Source organism: Larus michahellis, chromosome 7 (assembly GCF_964199755.1).
Source record: "Larus michahellis chromosome 7, bLarMic1.1, whole genome shotgun sequence".
NCBI classification, from domain to species: Eukaryota; Metazoa; Chordata; class Aves; order Charadriiformes; family Laridae; genus Larus; species Larus michahellis.
The window spans coordinates 1,899,724-1,917,847 of NC_133902.1; the positions used below are offsets into that span (position 1 = coordinate 1,899,724).

At 46.4% G+C, this 18,124-nt stretch overlaps 1 protein-coding gene and 1 long non-coding RNA gene across 8 annotated transcripts in view; one reads left to right on the forward strand and one right to left on the reverse strand.

Moving 5' to 3' along the window:
- Positions 1–3,716: 3,716 nt before the first annotated feature.
- LOC141746802 (uncharacterized) lies at positions 3,717–10,246 on the reverse strand. The gene is made up of 3 exons (XR_012588492.1): positions 10,098–10,246; positions 9,220–9,435; positions 3,717–4,352 (listed from the first exon to the last, which is right to left on the reverse strand). It is a non-coding gene; the product is annotated as an uncharacterized LOC141746802 (long non-coding RNA).
- A 1,769-nt stretch (positions 10,247–12,015) lies between these two features.
- Positions 12,016–18,124, forward strand: part of CUX1 (cut like homeobox 1) — a 280,996-nt gene continuing 274,887 nt past the window's right edge. For all 7 annotated transcript variants that reach the window (XM_074595981.1, XM_074595973.1, XM_074595975.1 and 4 more), the window contains exon 1: positions 12,016–12,250. In XM_074595981.1, the coding sequence (XP_074452082.1) occupies positions 12,188–12,250 (63 nt within the window). In that variant the 5' untranslated portion in view covers positions 12,016–12,187. The remainder of the gene's footprint in view (positions 12,251–18,124) is intronic.

An 18,124-nucleotide genomic window follows, 5' to 3' on the forward strand; every position in this document is an offset into this window, starting at 1 on the left:
GCGTGAACCGCTTCTGCACCATTGTACAAATCACAGCTTTTGATATGAAACTGTACTCCAGGGATAATTCCTTTTTTTTCTAAAAAAAAGTGATTATTGAGACTAAGGAAAAGTACTTAACGTGTGTACATTGCTTTTCAGGGAAGCCTGCACAGAAGCTTCCAGACATGGCGCTCAGGGACGTGGTTTAGTGGTGGACCTGGCAGTGTTAGGTTTACAGTTGGACTCAATCTTAAGGGTCTTTTCCAACCTAAATGATTCTGTGATTCTATGAAATAAAGAAAATAAGCTGGGACAACTTCATCAGTTTCTCAGAAGCACCAAAGAGTGATACAGAGAAGGCATCACTGTACGGATCAAAATTCTGTTTACCGAGAAGGTTTGAATCCATTGTGTTTCCATTTTTACCTGTACTGAGGAAACTTCTGGAGGTCCTACCATAAAGAGATTTCAGTTTGTGGCCCTGGAACATGAATATTTTTCATATATTTATTGAACTCCACCCAGGTACAAGCTTCCCCTTCACAGGAAAGACAGATTGTCTGATTTGTTTAAGACTACACAAGGATATCTTGGTTCTGAATGTTAAACACTGAGGTGCAAATGCCCTGGCTGAAAGCGTAAACATGCTGAACTCCCTCAGTTGTTGAAGACGGCATTACTGCTACTCCTCCGCTCAGTCTCTGCGCTGGAGGTTACCTCCCACAGAACCGTAATAGGCAGGAGACACCTGCCTGCATCTCCACTGCTCTGAGACAAAATCAAGGCAAGTAATTTCAGCTCTTTGAAGGAAGCTTTGTGCTAAAGACCCAGATTTTATGGGGAAGTGGCTGACACTGCTATAATTTGGGGGACAAGGGGTAGCCTTTGGCAGCAGACAACTGAGAGTTGTATCATCTTCAGCCAACACAGGAAGATTTCTCAGAGCTTGTCTGTTAGCACCTTGAATAAGTCCCTGACTTAAATCCACCTTGATTGAGAAAAGAGCAAAATAGATTATGTATGCACAAAAGCTTACAAAAATATATTTAAATGTCTGTTCAGGTATCTAAATAACATTGTGAATAAGGTCTCAATGTTTTGCTCTAAGTGAGGCAGAAACATTTGGCACAGGCCTGGACACTGAACTTGGATCTCCTGGGTCCCAGCCCACCGTTTCAATCACAAGACTATTAGTCTTTCTGAGTATGGATTTGTCTATCCCCTATGTCTTTTCCATCATCTCTAAACTTGAGTGACTCCTATGACTAATGTGATTATAAGTCATAAAACATTAAGTTATGACACAATCAAATCAAAGCCAAGAAATTCATAGTTAGGGTGTAGGCTACATTCTTAACTCAAAACCAGAAAAGCAGCATTACAGGGTAAACAAAAGGATGAAGTGTCAGCCCTCATTTTTCATTTTTGGGCTCTTATCAGTTTGTATCAATTTAAGCCTTTTAAAAATATGTAATTTCTTTGACTTATTTTTTTTCCCTCTAGGAACTGAAAATTATTCTGCTTTGAGGTCTGGAACCTGCCATACAATAAACACTACTTAATTGGGACATGCTTAATAGGGATGGCCACTTTAATGGGACATCTCCTAGGGAACCTATTTATGTTAATGAGACTGAGTGACAATGACTGTTTCTTAAGTGGGGCAACAAAAAGAAAAAAACTCCACTTAACAGGGATGCACTCAGCTGTTACTAGTTTGTTAAGGGTTTAACCAGGTGTTAGATAGGTCTAAAATTCTGAGCTTCCATTTTTTAATTCAAAAATGGAAAATTAAAACATTTTCATCATGATGAAATGTTGTATTATTGTTTATATAGTGGAGTTTAGTACAAAGAAAGGGCCAGGCTGTTTTCAACTATGCCAGAGATACAAGTTCTCTTCTCCAAAGAGCTTAGATAACCTTTTTCTCCAAGCATGGAACTACCTGTAGATTGGATTTGTTGAGAGATTCATGGCAAAAGCTAGAAATAAAACCCATCTGTCCTAATTCTCAATCCTGTATTTTACCCTCTCACCCCAAATCTTTCAACTTCTGTGGTCTGAGTAAAAAGACGGAAGCAAAAAAATAAAAATAGGAAAGCTTTCTTAAATCTAAGTGATCCTAAGATCCCTAAGGCTAGATGTCTGAAGACATCTAGGAGGCTCCAAAAGCTCGTAAGCCATTTTGAAGGTTATTCTCTTCCTGAAGATCTTTTGTATTCTGTGGTTTCCTCTGAAAATATGTATACAGGTTTCGGGGGGAACAAGAGCCCATGTTAAGAAGTTGTCTTAAAAACAAAAATCCCGTCTTAGACGACAGCTATATGAATTTGGGGAGTCTCCCAGGCAAACCAAGACATCTGATTATGCCATTGTATCCTGTTTGGCACAGGAGAGAGTGAAGGAAAGTGATAGACATGAGGGGCAGATGGAGTTTGCCTAATGTGTCTGTTCTTTTCTTCGCTGCCTTTTCAATTTAAGAATGTAGCAAAATAGCAGCTGCTCATAATTTCATGAATCAAGAAGTATGTAAATTTCAGCTACAAAATTTTTTGCATAGTTAGACACACACACACACACACACACAAAAAGAAGAAAAAAAAAAGAAAAAAGATCTTGCTTGCATCTACAACTTTCTTGATCTTGCATGCAAATTTAGCTTTCAGGCCTGGTTCTGCTCTCGTTTAGGAGTGAACCAAGAGTGGCTCAATCGATTTTGCTGTCGCCACATAGGGCAAACGCTGTGGGATAGTTGTGCTTTAAGGGCTCAGCTAGTCTCTGCTTGTTGCCCTAACCGTAGCATGGAAGGACGAGCCCGGCATGAAAGGCTCCTTTCATGCCCCTGAGCTGCTTTAGGGGCTTCACGCCGTACCTCTGCTTCCAGGCTGCAGATGGAGGTAAGGAGAAAGGGCTTGCGATAGGAATGTCTTGGCAAGCAGGAATGCCAGCGCTGTGAACAGCTACCTGAGGATGCTGACAACCACCACACGCTGAAACGGAAACCACGCTCCTTGTATTGCAATCCCTGGCAGTCCCTGAATTAAAAGATGGAAAAAGTGACTTGAAATGTAGCATCCAAACGTATGAAACTCTCAGAAGGAGCTGGGGATCAGGGCCTCCATATACTATACAGCTGGTTCTAGTTTTCAGACAAGATTTACTAAACACATGTAAACCGTGCATATCTGTTTGAATACTTTTTGTGCAAATAACTTCCTCTGTGGTCAAGCTGTTCCTCTCAGATCCAAGCTACAGATTTGTGCTTTATACTCACCACTTTTTTACCCTTGGATTTCCACCAGTATCAGTTCACACTCAGACTATGAAACTGTGAAGAAGGGAGCTGAGTTTGGCAGCAAGAGTCAGGAGAATTTACAGTGCAAAACACCGAGCAAATTCACGATAAAGGGCAGAAATCATCCCTGGCTTAGCTCCATCCAAGTCAGTGGGCCAGATCCTGAGCAGCTATAAACAGACACAATACTACGTATTTCATAGGAGCTGCAACCGTTTATATCATTTGGCCCAACAGCCTCTTCTGCAGACGCAACATTTCACCAATTCTGGTGGGGTTTCTCCTGATTTATACTCCCTGAGCGAGCAAGCAGAGCAATGGTCTTTCTTCACCAATTAAAACTGCCCCACAATTATATCTGCCGAGTGTCATGAATTCAAACTTTAAACACAAAGCAACAGCTGAAATTGAATATAAAGAAGCAGGAGGGCAGAGTTTTATGATCGATGTTTTATTGGAACCATATAAAAAAGGAAAGCATTTCACATATTTCATGGAGGTATTTTATGTGCAAATTTAATATGAATCCTCCTCTTGTTAAACTCTTACGTGATCTATGTACTTCAGTATATAAAACACAGTATAGGACAACTATGAACAAGTTTATTAAAACAGCTTGGGCTCCTGTTGACATCACCAACCACACAAGTGCTTGCTCAGGGTTGGTGTGATCTTATCAGTCTCTCCTTATATTTCAGGTTACCTACTTGTTCGTTTTCCCTATATATCTTTCATTGTTACAAGAATTCAACTCATGGGCAGATCTCTAAGATAAACCTGCTTGTCTGTTTTGGGAATATGGCTCTAGTTCTAATTTTGCAGACTTAGTTCAGGCAATACTCCCTTTGACTTCAGGGATTTTTGCCTGAGTAATCCTTTCAGAATTGGACTCTCTGCGATTTTCATTTACTTAACAACTTGGCATTACATCTGTAAAATATTAGCCCAGTAATGTAAAATATCAAATTAGATTTATGCATTAATCTAATCTATATATGAAGCTTGATAGTCAGTTCTGTTCCACTGCGTTATTGCAATTCCAGGCATTCTGTGTCATTTCGTATTTATTCTGATGCTGTAAGAGAAATAAAAAGTGAGGTTTATGGATCGAATTTGGTAACCCCTGTATGTGAAAAGAAAGTCCAAAATTTTAAACAAAAGTTAAAATAAATTCCCACTTTCCAATAAACCAGGTAAATGTTTCTCTATCAATCACAAATGAAGGAGAGCACACAAAAAAAAGCTAATCTGAAATAATCAACAAAACAATAAGCCATTAAAAAGGAAAAATCGGGTCAAAATAAATATCTGAACTGCAAGGTATTCTCTAAAAAACCTTGAGAAAGACAAATAAGCAATTGTTTCTTTTCTGCGTGACAGTTGCAGTCTGAAAAGTAAAAAATTACTCTTTCATATGTGTTCATAAACTGCATTTATAAACACTTCACGTAACTAAATTATATTTGTTTCCTCCAGGTTGGCTGCCCTTGAACATTTTTCTCCTTCTTGCAGTTTCTAATTTTTTTTATATAATCCTTTCATGAAAGCAGGTCTTATGCATATGGCCCTGATTCAGCAGCCAGCCCCACGCAGCAGGGCATTTAAGAACATGTTAAACTAAAGTTTTGTGTGTGCTTTGGTACTTTTAAAAACTGGATACTTGGAGACAACCCACCAATACGTTATTCTTACATCTTAAACCCATTTACGTCTCTTTATGAATGCTTTCAATTTGTTTTACTCTTGTTGGGCCAAATCCAGCTTGTTATTTACAGAAAGAACACAACGAGATTAATAGGCTATGGTCTGCGCTAGCCTACACCCTGGGAAATTCATAGTGATCCCATCAATTCCCATGTAATTTCTTTGGATTCATATCAGGTTAAAGCCCCAATCCAGGATAATGCCAAGCAGATGCAAACAAGGGCCAGCATATAAATGTGGAGAATCATGGCCAGAATAAGACTGGATCTCTTTATTCCAAAAGAGAAGGTAATGTTTAGATATAAAAAATTATACGAATTTTATTCCCCCCTATTTGGTAATCCATCACCACCCAAACACCAAATAGGAAATGATGCAACGCCAGGGGGGAAAAAAAATCAATTTATTTCATACATGTTACTAAAGAAATACTGGATTAATATGCTATCCCACGCACTTTGGTTCACTTGTGTGTGCCATGACAGGCACCCGGTACGCTCTCTTCAAACAGGAGGTTCTCCACACTAAAACGTTTCCTGTGGGACGCAGCATCGGTTTTGCCAGTATATGGCAGCTGCAGTGAACTTATGACTTCCTCCAAGGGTGTCTATTTTCTCCCTTTCTGCATTAATCCAGAATTACTGTTTCTCCTACCCCAGCATTCAGATGCAACAACCCCAAACACAGTTGTGTTTGCAGAAAAATCACGGTTGTGCTAAGTCAGTCACAGTTGTGTTTCTAAGAAAAGATGTGCTTCCCCAAATGAAATCTCACACTCATTATTGGAAGAAAAAACACCTCCAACATCCGAAACATCCCATATTACAATAAAGCCAGCTTCCCGGTTGCTGATAGCTCCAACAAGCGCTGCAGCCCCGTGCTCAGGGCTTTTTACGGCGGTGCGAGAGGCAGGCGAGTCAGTCTGTCTCGGTATCTCCCCATCTCCACACACACCTGTCTCTCCGTCCCCGTACACCCGTCTGTCTCTCCTGCCTCTCCTCTCCCGGCCCTGCGTGTTGCAACAGGGCCCAGGCACGGACGCCTCTCCCCTTGGCACCCGCGTGCCGAGCTGTGCCGACGCGGGGCTGAGACACCCTGGGGACGGCCGGCACCCGCAGGGGACCCACCGCCAGGGGTGCGACCGCCGTCGGGTGGTGACGGGCCAGGACAAGAGGACCAAAGAGCCCAGCTGGAGGAAGGGAGCAGAGGGATGTTTCCCTTCTTCACTCCCCACGCGAAGTGTTTGTGATTGGAAAGTGAAAGAAAAACCTTTTCTCTCTTTCCTTTTTCCAAGCCAGCGTCAGCTTTGCTCTCGCCCGCTTTTACGGGCCCTATCTGGAAGCGAATGAAAAGGAAACTGGTAGGTGAGGGAGCAGCCTTTGAGCTGCTTTATTTATGTATTTCCCTTCATCTCCTTCCTGCAGTTTCCCTGTTCTGCAACCTGCAAGACGCAAGTGCCCGACAGTCACCAGGAGATTTTTATCTCCCAGTGACCACTAGTATTTTACAGAATGGAGAAACCGAGGGAAGGTTCAGTGAATTGTTTCATGTCACGAAGAGCCCTGTGACAGCTCCCATCCCCAGCTACAGTCACTAAACCAGCTCTCCTGCCACAGGGGGAGCGGCACAAAGAAAGCAGAATGTAATCATCCCAGCTGAGGTCCAGAAAACAAAAAGGGATTTAAACTACTAATGCTGCTTTCAGTTTCTTATTCTTAAGTGATATGTGAAATATTGGACCTGAAGATTCTGCAGAAACTGGGAGAAATATCTGGCTGGGGCAGAGCTAGTGGAGGGGAAAGCACAGCCCAAATGGATCCCCGACGGCGCAGGGAGAGAGAGATGGGAAGAGCAAGAACCTGAAGTGAGGAGGGGGGTGAGGAGATTCATGACCGGAATAGCAAGAGTTAAATACCTCAAAAAAGGATGTTCAAAAACCAAAATCCTAAGAGAAACCAGTAAGAGGTAAAAAACAAGTGAAAGGTTCCAAGTGAGAAAAAAGTGGGAATTTTGCCTGGGAACATAACCTAATAACTTGTCTCCTAACCCCTTTAAAGGACAGAGAAGATAAATGCCCAAATCAACAGAGCAGCGTAAGTGGGAGAGAAGAGTGCTGGAGGGAGCCGAGCCCTGCCAGCCGAGAAGGGACTCGGCGTGCCTCCCGTCCAGCAAAACGCTGGCTCCGATAATCATCCTGCGCATGGGATAAAGCACAATAAGGCAAGGACAGCGCTTACAAATTAAAACTGGTATGAACCATACACTTAAATAAATTCAGTATGAAACTGTTATTCACTGCCAGCTACAGGGAGTGGATAATCTGATAGGTCCTTTTCTTCTCTAATTCTCTTGATTGCCTATGGGTATTGTTATTACTTACGTTGGCCAAAACATGACCATGCATCTGGATAGAATATACTGTTAAGAAGAGCAGCTATTTGACAGAAATGTTGCAAACACATTCAGTCTGGGAAGACTGACTCAATTCATTAGGCACAGTGATATATTCGTTCTTTTGGGGTCTTCAATAACTCCTACTGTACATGGCAGAGAATACCGCTACAATGTCATCACATGTTTTTGTTGGTATGGGTTAATCCACAAATCCTCAAAGAAGATCTGTTGTGGGTTATGCTGGGTACTTATAAATGTCTTCAGAGTTAAACAGCAAGTAACCACACCACCCAAATTTACTTTGCTTTTAATTGTGGCTGTTTTCCCTGCCCTCTATGAGAATTGCTTTCTTCTCTTCCACCTACCAGTTGAGTATCTGTGGCTACGCGGTAGCCATAGGATTTCACGCTTAGACCATGTGTGCCACCGTCTACATGATTTGTGCTACAACTTTCACAAATTACCAAAGAATGTGGGAATTGCCATGTTGGTTCAGAACAAGGGTCCATCCAGCTGAGTCTCCGGTCTCTGCCAGCGACCGTAGGTGGCCACACAGGGAAAAGCGGGCAGGCACATGGGATACTTCTCCCCCGCTACTCTCCCAGCTTCCAACCATTTTCTGCTCAGGGGTTTTCCTGAGCTTGTACACATCACTGTGTCCACATCACTGGCCAAATCCTCTGGCAATTTATATGCTGCAAAACCTCTGGCTACTACAACAGATATAAATCAAGTAGAATTGGAGTCACTGACAATAAATGGGAAAAAAAATAGCTGTGATTTGGAAGACATGTATGAGTTTTGATCTTAATTTGGGCTAAATCTCCCAGCAACATAAATTATCTGTCTGTTAGGCTGTCTCTATTCTCTGCCATCCCTATGGAGTCTCACTGTGCAATGGCACGGCGTAAGACAGATAGATGGAGCACAGTTTACTTTGCTCACAAATGCAGTTTAAGAGTGAACAGAATGACACTTTCACAGTGGAGAGGGATGGGGTTTTGGAATGAGGAGCTCCTCTTCAGCCGGCACGGGCACAGGGAGCCAGGCAGCTGGGACAGGGAGCAGCTGAAGAAAAGGCGAAGACGAGAGCCATGAAAGTGAGGAGGGAACGGGCTGGACAAGGAGCAGACAGGGCTACAGAGAAGGCTCTAGAGGAACTCTTTTATGGGAACCGATAGAAATTTGGGAGTTAGTTTACGTGAAAAAGAGGAAAAGAAAAAAACAAGAATCCATGAAGAAGAGACTCAAAGTTACAGCCTCGCTGGGAGAAGCAGCACCTCATCGTTCAGCGTCCTGGCCAAGGAGATAAGCTACATTCGCCAAGGCAAATAGAAGCCTAAATCCAGTGATTAAAATTGGACTCATGGTCCAAAATATCTTAATGAATGCAGATCGCTGCCCAGAGGAGCAGCTGTGACAATGAATTGTTTCTGACAAGTTTGGGAGCCTTGGAATAAAGGTCCATTTTCTTCAGTATTCTGGAGGATGACACGTGAAGCATAACAAGACCAATTGCCGCGGATGGCCCAATGTGCAAATGTGTTAATTAAGTATCTGTATTAGTGACATTTTAGGACACGGTGACACTAATAGGAAACAAATTTTAATCAGATATTTGCCTAATTCCTAAAATAGTGCCTATATGACTATACCTGGGAGAAAATGAAAAAGAAATCTGTACAACATAGTTAGAAATATTTTGGACGTAGCAAGCGTTACTGAAGTACTGTTAGTGGCTGCCATCATTTTAGATTTAAACTTCAAATACACTGTACTTACTTTTTCAGTACTCTATTAGTGCATGTTGAAAGAAGTTAGCATTTACACAGATCAAATCTAACCTTAAGAAAACCTTCCTCAAACGAACAGACGAGACTGATTTCTCAAAACAAAATAATCCAAGGAAACTTCATTCCACCCGTCCTCTTGCCAGGCTGCACCAAATTTTCCAAGGTCTTTCTTCCGTCTTACATAGGTACGTGTCGGCAGGAACACAAAGCAAATTATTGCTTGCTCCAAGGAGCTCTGTACCCTGCAGGATCTTTGCAGAATCCAGCCTGAAGAAATACAGCACTTTGAGAAAACAGAGCTGTCAAGCAAGATTTCCGTGGGCTTGCTGCCACACAAAATGGCAAATAAGGGACTTGATCCTGCACGGAAGACAATGGGAATTATAGGTGCTCAGCATTTGTCTTCCGGCGGAGTTAAGGTTTCTCAGTACTTCCTAAAATCAGCCGTACTGTTTATACTTATTCAAAATTATATAGCTAAAAGCTTTGGTATCTAGCCACAGAGCTTTTATTTCAAATTGGCAATAATGTGACAAGATGTAACTCCGGAAAAAAAAGACTACAGTAATGTTAAAAATATCATAAAATATTATTTATATCAGGATACATTTGTTACCCCATATGACAATCATTCATATTTCTTGACAGATATAAACCTCTGCTTAACACATTAGTATCATAAATATTACCAGATATAACACTGTAATTTAATACCTACCAAATGTATTTTAAAATATTACTCAATTTAAAACTTTGGATTTTAACCAGATGTGTTTCCAGAAAATGATTCAGGTCAGATGCTTTTTTCTTTTCCTTTTTCTGTGTGTGCGCGTTCAAAGTGGAGCATTACTATGTGATTTATTGTACTGTGACTGCATGCCCCGAACCTAAAACAGCACCATGATACTTCATCCTTGAGGCTTACACACCTGCAGTCCAAACTAACAAGAGAAAACATCTACATGGCACGGCAGGAGTCTTTGAAATGTCTCTTTGCAGTTGCCTGGACACAGAACAGACTGGTGGAACAGGGAGGCAGCGGAGAAAGGGTGAAGACAGGAACTCCAGCCTCTTTCATCTAGAAAGGGGGGACCATGGAGAGATTAGAGGAAAGGATTTTGATTAGATCACTGGAATGTGAAATGATGCTTCCCAGGATTAAAATCCTATTTTAGAGCTACCAAACCGGTTACGTTGTTAGTCAGAATGTGGAGGCTCACGCAGCTCCATCCCCGCAGACGGCTGTCGCTCAGCAGCACCCGACACCCTCTCGCTGGAGCGGGGGGGACCCCGGCCGGGATCCCCCCGCCTCCCCGCCACATCCCAGCCGCAGGCACGCAGCCACCCTCCCAGCAAGGAGCCGCCTTCCCTCCAAGGGTGGCACTTGGGGAGGAGAAGGGGTTTCCTCCTGAAAAGGCATGGCTGGGGCCAGCCCCACGACAGCCGCCCGTGCCAGGGTGCGGAGGCTCTGGGGTCTTGATCTCGCTGAGCGCCCCATCTAGTTCACCAGGCGGAGGCCTGGTGTTTTCATAACCGAACGCCATTAGTTTTATTCCCAGTACAGCCAACTAACAATTTGAAGGTCTATAGTTGTCGGGCTGATCGTTACGTGGAACCCATTAACATAAAACCCGCCATCGCAATTAGTATCTTTGTAAGCAGCAGCCTCAGCAAAAAGTGGAAATGGAGGCTGAAATAATGGTGCTCCTCCAAACGAGGACGGTGGCAGATTGGGAAATAATCTGTAGCAATTGCTCTGCCGCTGTCTCTGCCGTAACTTCTCAAAAGATAGACAGAGCCCTTTTCAAGTAGTCAACCCACTGACTTGAGTGAGCACTAAATTCACTTGATGATCAAATACAATTTGAGAAAAAAAATCTACAATCACTCACTTACCCAGAGGAAGATATATTTTCCTTCTACAGATGAAATGCAAAACAGTGAAAGCAGCTGTATTTGGAAAAATACCATGCAGCTTATTGGTTTCAAAGGGGACAGGTACAGTTTTTTGGACGGTTTTGCCCGTTTCCCAGTCGGGAAATATGGAATGTTTTCCTGGGGGGTCACGTATCTGCAGGCTGCTTGCGTGCACAGGTTTGTGCTGTTAAGAGATGAGCCTGGTAAAATGTCCTGTGCTTTTCAGGAAGGCAACAAGGAAAACGTTCGTATTTATAGTAACATTATTGTTTAGAACAAAATAAGTTATTTCATCCTTTTAATCTCCGTTTCTATGGATATCCTGCATGGAGCTATGATCTGATTTTCCAGCCTTCACTCGAGCCATCCCCTCCGAGGCAGTGGTCAGTGGCACCAGCCCCGTGAGTAAGTGCCTGTCTACGTTTAAATAAATCCCTTTTAAAGACGCGTTTGTACCGCCCCGGACACAGTGAATCAGGCTGCCTGCGATGTACTTTTTCATTGTTGTTTCCCCTAAACTCTCTCCACTTATCTAATTTTAGACCGCAGCCTCCCCGAGAGGGCTCACAACCCTCCCGGCGCCGCTGGGAACCATTTGCCGCGCAGGATGCTCTGCCATTAACCCGCCCGCACCGCGCCCGCGGAGGCTCCGCAGTGCCCCCCCCCCCCCTCCACCCCAACCCCCCCCCGCACCGCACCCCGCACGGCCCGGTCGCACCCCGCATCGCCCCGCGCCGCCTGTCGCCGCCAGGCTCGGCCGTCCCCGCCGCGGTGTGTGTGGGTGTGGGTGTGGGGGTGTGTGTGTGTGTGTGTGTCACCCCCCCACACGGGGGACGGTGGCGGGGGGGGGTGTGCGCCCTGTGAGCGCGCGGGCGCGGTGTGTCCCCCCCCCCGCGATCGCACGGGCTGAGTCCGTGTTCCGGGCGGCGCGGGCTCCAGGCCGGGATTTGGGCGCTCCCTGCCCGCCTCCCTCCCCCGTGCCCCCCCGCCCCTCCTCCCCCCGGCTCCCTCCCTCCCTCCCTCCCTCCCCCTCCCTCCCGGCTCCTGAACTCCAGCCCCTCTCTCTCTATCAGCCGCTCACTCTGTCTCAATATGTCTCAAGATGGCGGCCAATGTGGGATCGATGTTTCAATATTGGAAGCGCTTTGATTTACAGCAGCTGCAGGTCAGGCTCCCCCGCTCGCCGCACCGGCCGGGCCGCGCCGCCGGACCCCCCCCCCCCTTCCCCTCCTTCCCTTCTCCGCCTTCCCTCGGGCCCGGCCTCCCCCTCCTCCTCCCGCTGCCGGCCCGCGCCGCCTAAAGGGAACCCCCCGCTCCGCCCGGCCGCGGCGCTCCGCTCCCTCCGCCCCCCCCCCCCCGCCATTGATCACCGGCCCCATCGGAAATTGATCCTCTTTGTTCAATTCATCGATCAGCCCAAGATGGCGCCGGAGCCGGCGCTGCCGGGGCCGCCGCCGCTTCGCCCGCTCCGTCCCGGGCTGTTCGCTTCCCCGCTTCCCGTTTCCCCCCTCCGGCGGCCGGGGCCGTGCGGGGCGGCTAGGGCGGCGGGCGGCGGCGGGGCTGCCGGTGCCGCTCCTCTCCCCGCGCCTGCCCGCCTGCTTCCCACCCCCCACCCCCCCCCGCTCCCCTCCGCTTCCCGCCGCCGCTTCCCCGCCGCCTTTTCTCCCCGGGAGCCGGGGAAAGTTTACCGAGTGCTGGGACTTTGTGTGGGGGCGCAGGGAGCCGGCCGGGCTCGGCGTGCAGGCGCGGAGCGGCGGGGGCTGGGGGCGCTGTGGTGCCGGCCAGGCGGGCGCTCCCCCGCCGCTGCCCGGCCGCCGCTGCCTCGCCTCACGGCGGGGTGCCGGCCCCCCGCCCCTACGCCGCTGGCGGGCAGGGGGCTCCGGCCCGCCGCGCCACCGCTGGCACCGCGCCGGGGGGGGGGGGGACGAAGGGGGGGAGCCGCCGGTGGGGGGGGGCGGGAGGGTGAGGGATGGAGCCGCGGCGGGGTCCCGCGGGGCGGGAAGGGGGCGAGCGCCCGGCCTTGCCCGGCCCGGGGAGGGGGTGTGCGCGGCGGGGCGTGCGGGAGGGCAGGGGCAGCGCCGCCGGCGGGGGGTCCGGTGAGGGGCCGGCGGGGGCGTCCGGCCCGGCGGGGCACGGCCGGCGGCGGAGGGGCATCTCCCGGCGGGAGGGCCGGCTTACATAATTCCCGGGCTCTCCGGCCTCCCCCGCTGCCCGGGATCTGACAGAGGAGCGGGATATCGGTGCTTTACTGTGCTGGCTCAGAGCAGCCGGCAAGTCCGCCTCCCTCCGAGGGAAAGTCCCCGCGAACCAGCTTCCCTTCGCCCCTTGGGTGCGTGCCCCGAGGAAGCTGCGGATCCACTATTTCGTATAATTGCCGGGGCATAGATAAGGCCGGGGCGGGTTGTCGGGCGGGGGGGGGAGCTGGGGGGGGGGGGGGCAGGTTGTCAAAGGATGAATTGGTGCTGCTCCCGCCGCTGAACGGGATTGCAACACGCCTGTTTCTCCCAGTTGATTGGCGCAGGAAGGCGCTGCCCTGCCTCTCCGAGCCCTCCGCTGCCTCCCGTTTAAATAAATTGGCTCGAAAAGCCGCCGGCCGCCCACCCTGCCCCCTCCGCCCCCCCCCCCCCCCCGCCCCAGGCCGGAGCCCCGCCGGCGGCGGGCAGCGCGGTGCGTTCATGCCGGGCAGAGCCGCGGCCCCGCCGGAGGAGGTGAGGGGATGCTGCGGGAGGTGGGGAGGGGGCGCCGGGGGCACGGCGGGACCCGCCGCCCTCCCCTCCCCTGGCAGGGGGCGAGCCGGGGGGAGCGATGCTAAGGAAAACACCCCGGCACCCCCCGAAAGGGGAAGTGCTGCGTAGGAGCTGTAGCAGGAGGCTGGTCCCTTCTGACTCTCAGGTGCATTAGGAGGTGGGGTAACGTAGCGTTTTGTCTCAGGCTTTTCTTTCTTTTTACCCCCCCACCCCCCTTTCGTGTTTTATTGTTTCTTTTAAAGGCTTTGGATTAAGGTAGTCTTGGCTGAACTTTGCTAACTTGAAAGGGTTCTTAATAGTGACCCAGAATACCTACAGGAATACAGAAAATGAGATCCAGATGTAGAATTGTATAAAATAAAATGGATTAAATTAAGATGTAGTTAAACAAGGTCTGACATCTTTAATTGTGGACTTTTGCTTTTGCCTCTGTGTATGTGCGGTTGTACTTGCTTAGCATAGGAAAATAAACGCTCCTAACATCGCTGCCGTGGTGTTGCGTTTAACGCTGAAGAAGTCTAAATATTTCCTATAAAAATAAAGCCTTCAGAAACGCTTATTGATTAAAACATATTATGCTAAAGTATCTATCATGTAAATTAAATTCTAAAATGTAATGAACGCAGCCAAATGGCATTTTGATAGATTGTTCTATTCTGTTTTTAGTAAAAAATAGCTCACTTTTATCATAATTTAATTCCTGTGCATACTGTAAAACCTGCTGTGGAGCATCACTGTACAAACCTTAATCTCGTTTTTGCAGATGAAATGTGACAGTCTGACTTGAACAGCTTGTAGGTTCTCCTTTGAAGCATTCTGGTAATGCTAGCTTAAAGTTGTTTGAACAATATTCATTACCTGCTTTTGAGGACTTGTGATTATTTATACGTGTTGCGGATGGAGGCTGTTCACCTTTTGGCAGGTTCACTGGGCAATCCGCGTGCAGTGCAAAGTTTATTAACTTTGCAGGGAGTCTGTCTGTGGAGAGTCCTGGAGTTACCAGAGAGGTAGAGAGTACCTTCGTCCATATGCAGAATAGTTAACTTGTTTCAAATTAGCTTTTTTTTTTTTTAATCCACCCATCTGCACGAAGAGGTAGTGTAATATTTACTCCCACTTGCAGATGAAGCAATATGCTGTAAAAACTATTGTTAGTGAGTATGAAGTTCAGTCTTACAGAACTGTCCATACCTCCCTCCCTCCTTCCCCCGTCATTCATTTGCACTAACGTGTTTCGAGTGTGGAATTACAGAAAATAGAAATGCTTTCGTCTGCACTTCCCTTGCACTATCCCAGAAAAAAAACCTGAAGGATTTAAGCTTAACACAGTTCCGCCTGTGCCCCGTAAACTCTGGCTCTCACAGCTCTGGGTCTAGATGGCGTTGAACCTACCGTTTTCCTGCACGAGGTGGTTGTGAGGAGCCGAGGCCGTGCTGTCCCGTGTCGCTGGCAGCGGAGCGACATGCGCCCTGTCTGCTCACAACTTCCTCCTCTACCTTCTCTTAGAAGGCGACATTTAACTGTTGGTGAGCTTCGACCTGCCTTGTAATAGTAAGCGACAGCTTTCTCGGGGTTGTATCAATGTTAATTAAAACCAGAGACAGGAACACTTTAGGGTCTCGCTCTTTTAATTATTTATTTCCCTTCCCTAAATAACCTCTTGTTTATAGGAAGAGAGATTTCAAGAGTTGGAGGCACGATTAAATAATTCAGAACTTGGATTAAAGAACAAAAAGGTCTGTTCACAAATGGAATATGAGATGCAAAAATGGCAGTTTCCTACAGGTATCAAAAGCGGCTCTTCACTTGAGACTGGACCTGAAAGGCAGGCAGCTCAACGCTTAACCCTTTTCTTTAGTAAAGGTTGGTTTTGTTTCCGAAAGAAATGGTGGAGTTAGCATGGCATGGGTTTCTGCATCAGTTTGCCGTGTGGTTGCAGATGGACCCATGTTTGATACCTGATGGCAAGGGAATCGCAGTGCCTAGAGAAAACAGATCCTTGCAAACAGTGAATATTGTGGCAATAAACGCAAATTAAATCACCGGAGAAACGCTGTTGCCCTCGAGTTAAAACTGCATCTCCTGTTTGGAAGCAATTGTGTGATCTGAATCAGGTTGACGTACAGCAGCGTGAAGGTTACCCGCTCTTGCGGGTCCTGTTCGAGGCTGTAGTTTGTGGTGTCACCATCACCTTCACCATAAAAACAGCCCTTTGCTGGAGAACAGGAAAATGAGCGTCGTGTTCCTGTGGGTATGGCAGGCAGTCCTCTTTAAGATTTTGTTTAATATTTCTGGATGCGTGTGTGTATTTGGCCCTGCTGTATCTTTTTGACCAGCGTGTTGCATGAGTAAGTCTAGCTTGAGCTAAGTTGAATCTGCAGGATGAATGGAAAAATTTGCTACTCTTTGAAAAGTAAACAAACTATGTGTGGAAGTATTTTGACACTAAGCACAAGTCTCTCAATGTCATCATAATGGGAAAAAAATACAGTTTCTTACTGCTTTTGAGCAGAATGGTGTAACTTGTTCCTATCAAGCTAGGGAAATGAAAATCTAAAGCTAAATCTTGCTTGGGTGTTTCTGTTCTTCAAATCTCATTCTGGTGTTGCATCATATACGCTTAAACTAAGGATGGAGTATTAGTTCTATGCATGCTGTGACTAATTGTTTAAGGTAAACCATTGATCTTATAACATTATAACATTTGTAAGAAAATCTGGGAAAACTAAGTAGTAATGAGTAGCTTTTAGATACTGAAGGGCTTCTATTATTTAATTAGAAACAGGTGGAGGTCTTGGCATCTTTTAGCTGGATCTGATTGTACCAGAGCACAAGCTGATTTGCTTTAAGTGAAGGAGTTAACGAACTTATCACAAGTGGGATTAGCAGTCACATCTGAGGGTTTTAATTTTGTTTATCTGTGCAGGTCACTGTAAAACTTGTGGTTTCTGTCCTAAAAGTAGGCAGTGCTTTACTATTTAAAATGGTAGTGAAATGTGTACGAAGAAGAGAGTCTCTGGCTCCTGTAAATATGTTTCTGCTCCTCCCCACCTGGTCGGAGATGTGTAGTGAAAGCAGTTTGGTAGTTCTTCAAGCAATACAGGGAACTGAGAGGGATGTAAAAGCCACCGCTTTTACAGTGAACTCTTGATAGTTGTCGTTGCTTCCCTGCAGCAGGAAGGCTGTCTGTGGCTTTTTGTGGTGGTCAGGGTGGTGTCCCTGGGCTTGTACATGCATGGCATGCTGGAGGAAAGGCCTTCGGTGTACTTCTGGCTCGAGAATTTGGCTTTCATAGGATTCCTTGAATCCTGTTCCTTGAGTCCCGTTCCTTGGAAAGAAATTTCTGAAAGCTTTTCTAGCACTCTTTCCTGTTCCTCAAATGAAATAGTGCCCATCTGAAACATGGCAGAATTAGCGCGCGTTTCAGTCGCTCTGCTCTTATGCCAAGTTTGTGGTTAATTGGATAATGTATTGAGAAATGCAGTACTGAGGATTTGGAATATGGTAATGGTTGGGTTTTTTTTGAAAAAAAATTGCACTACTTGGCTGTGTATAACAATACCAAATAAGTAATGGGTGAAACATTTGCGATAGAAGAAATTACATGCAGTCTGAAATTCCAATGAACAATTACTCTTTATTTGCAAGCTGATTTGTAATGCAAAAAGTGGATGTAGAAAAATACATAATCCAAAGTTTCAGTTTGATCACACTGAGGCTGAAAATAAAGGCAGTTTGTTTATTGGCTAGAGAACAGATATAGAGAGAGAGATATATATGGATGCTTAGTATTTTTTAAGACACCAAGCAGACAGCGCTCATTGACTGGTGGTCCTTTTTGTGTAAGCAGGTTAGTAAGATCCCATCTTGTATATTCAGGTTTCTCTTGCACGTGCTCCCTACATTTTATGCTTTGCCCTCTGTGCAAAGAATTCTTTATTCTCTGTGCTTGGTTGTTTTCCATATGCTTTATGGGCAAGATGTTGAAAATACAATGTTTTCTGGATTGAGAAGACAGTGACGATGTTCCAGCATTGTGTGAAAGGAGTAGGGAGGAAGATGCGAGGCTGAGAGGGAGAAAGCTGAAATGGGGTAGTTAGCGGAAGACAAGGAGTCTACGGCGAAGAGGTTTGTACAGGAGCGCTCGCACACGGGATGGTAGGTGTGGAGGTGAATTTACCAGGAAAGATAAGAGAAACTTGGACCCCATGATCAGAATAGTTAACGTCCTTAAATTAGTAAAGATAAGATAAATCTTACTCATTTTGTGACATACATGTTCTTGGCTTGCT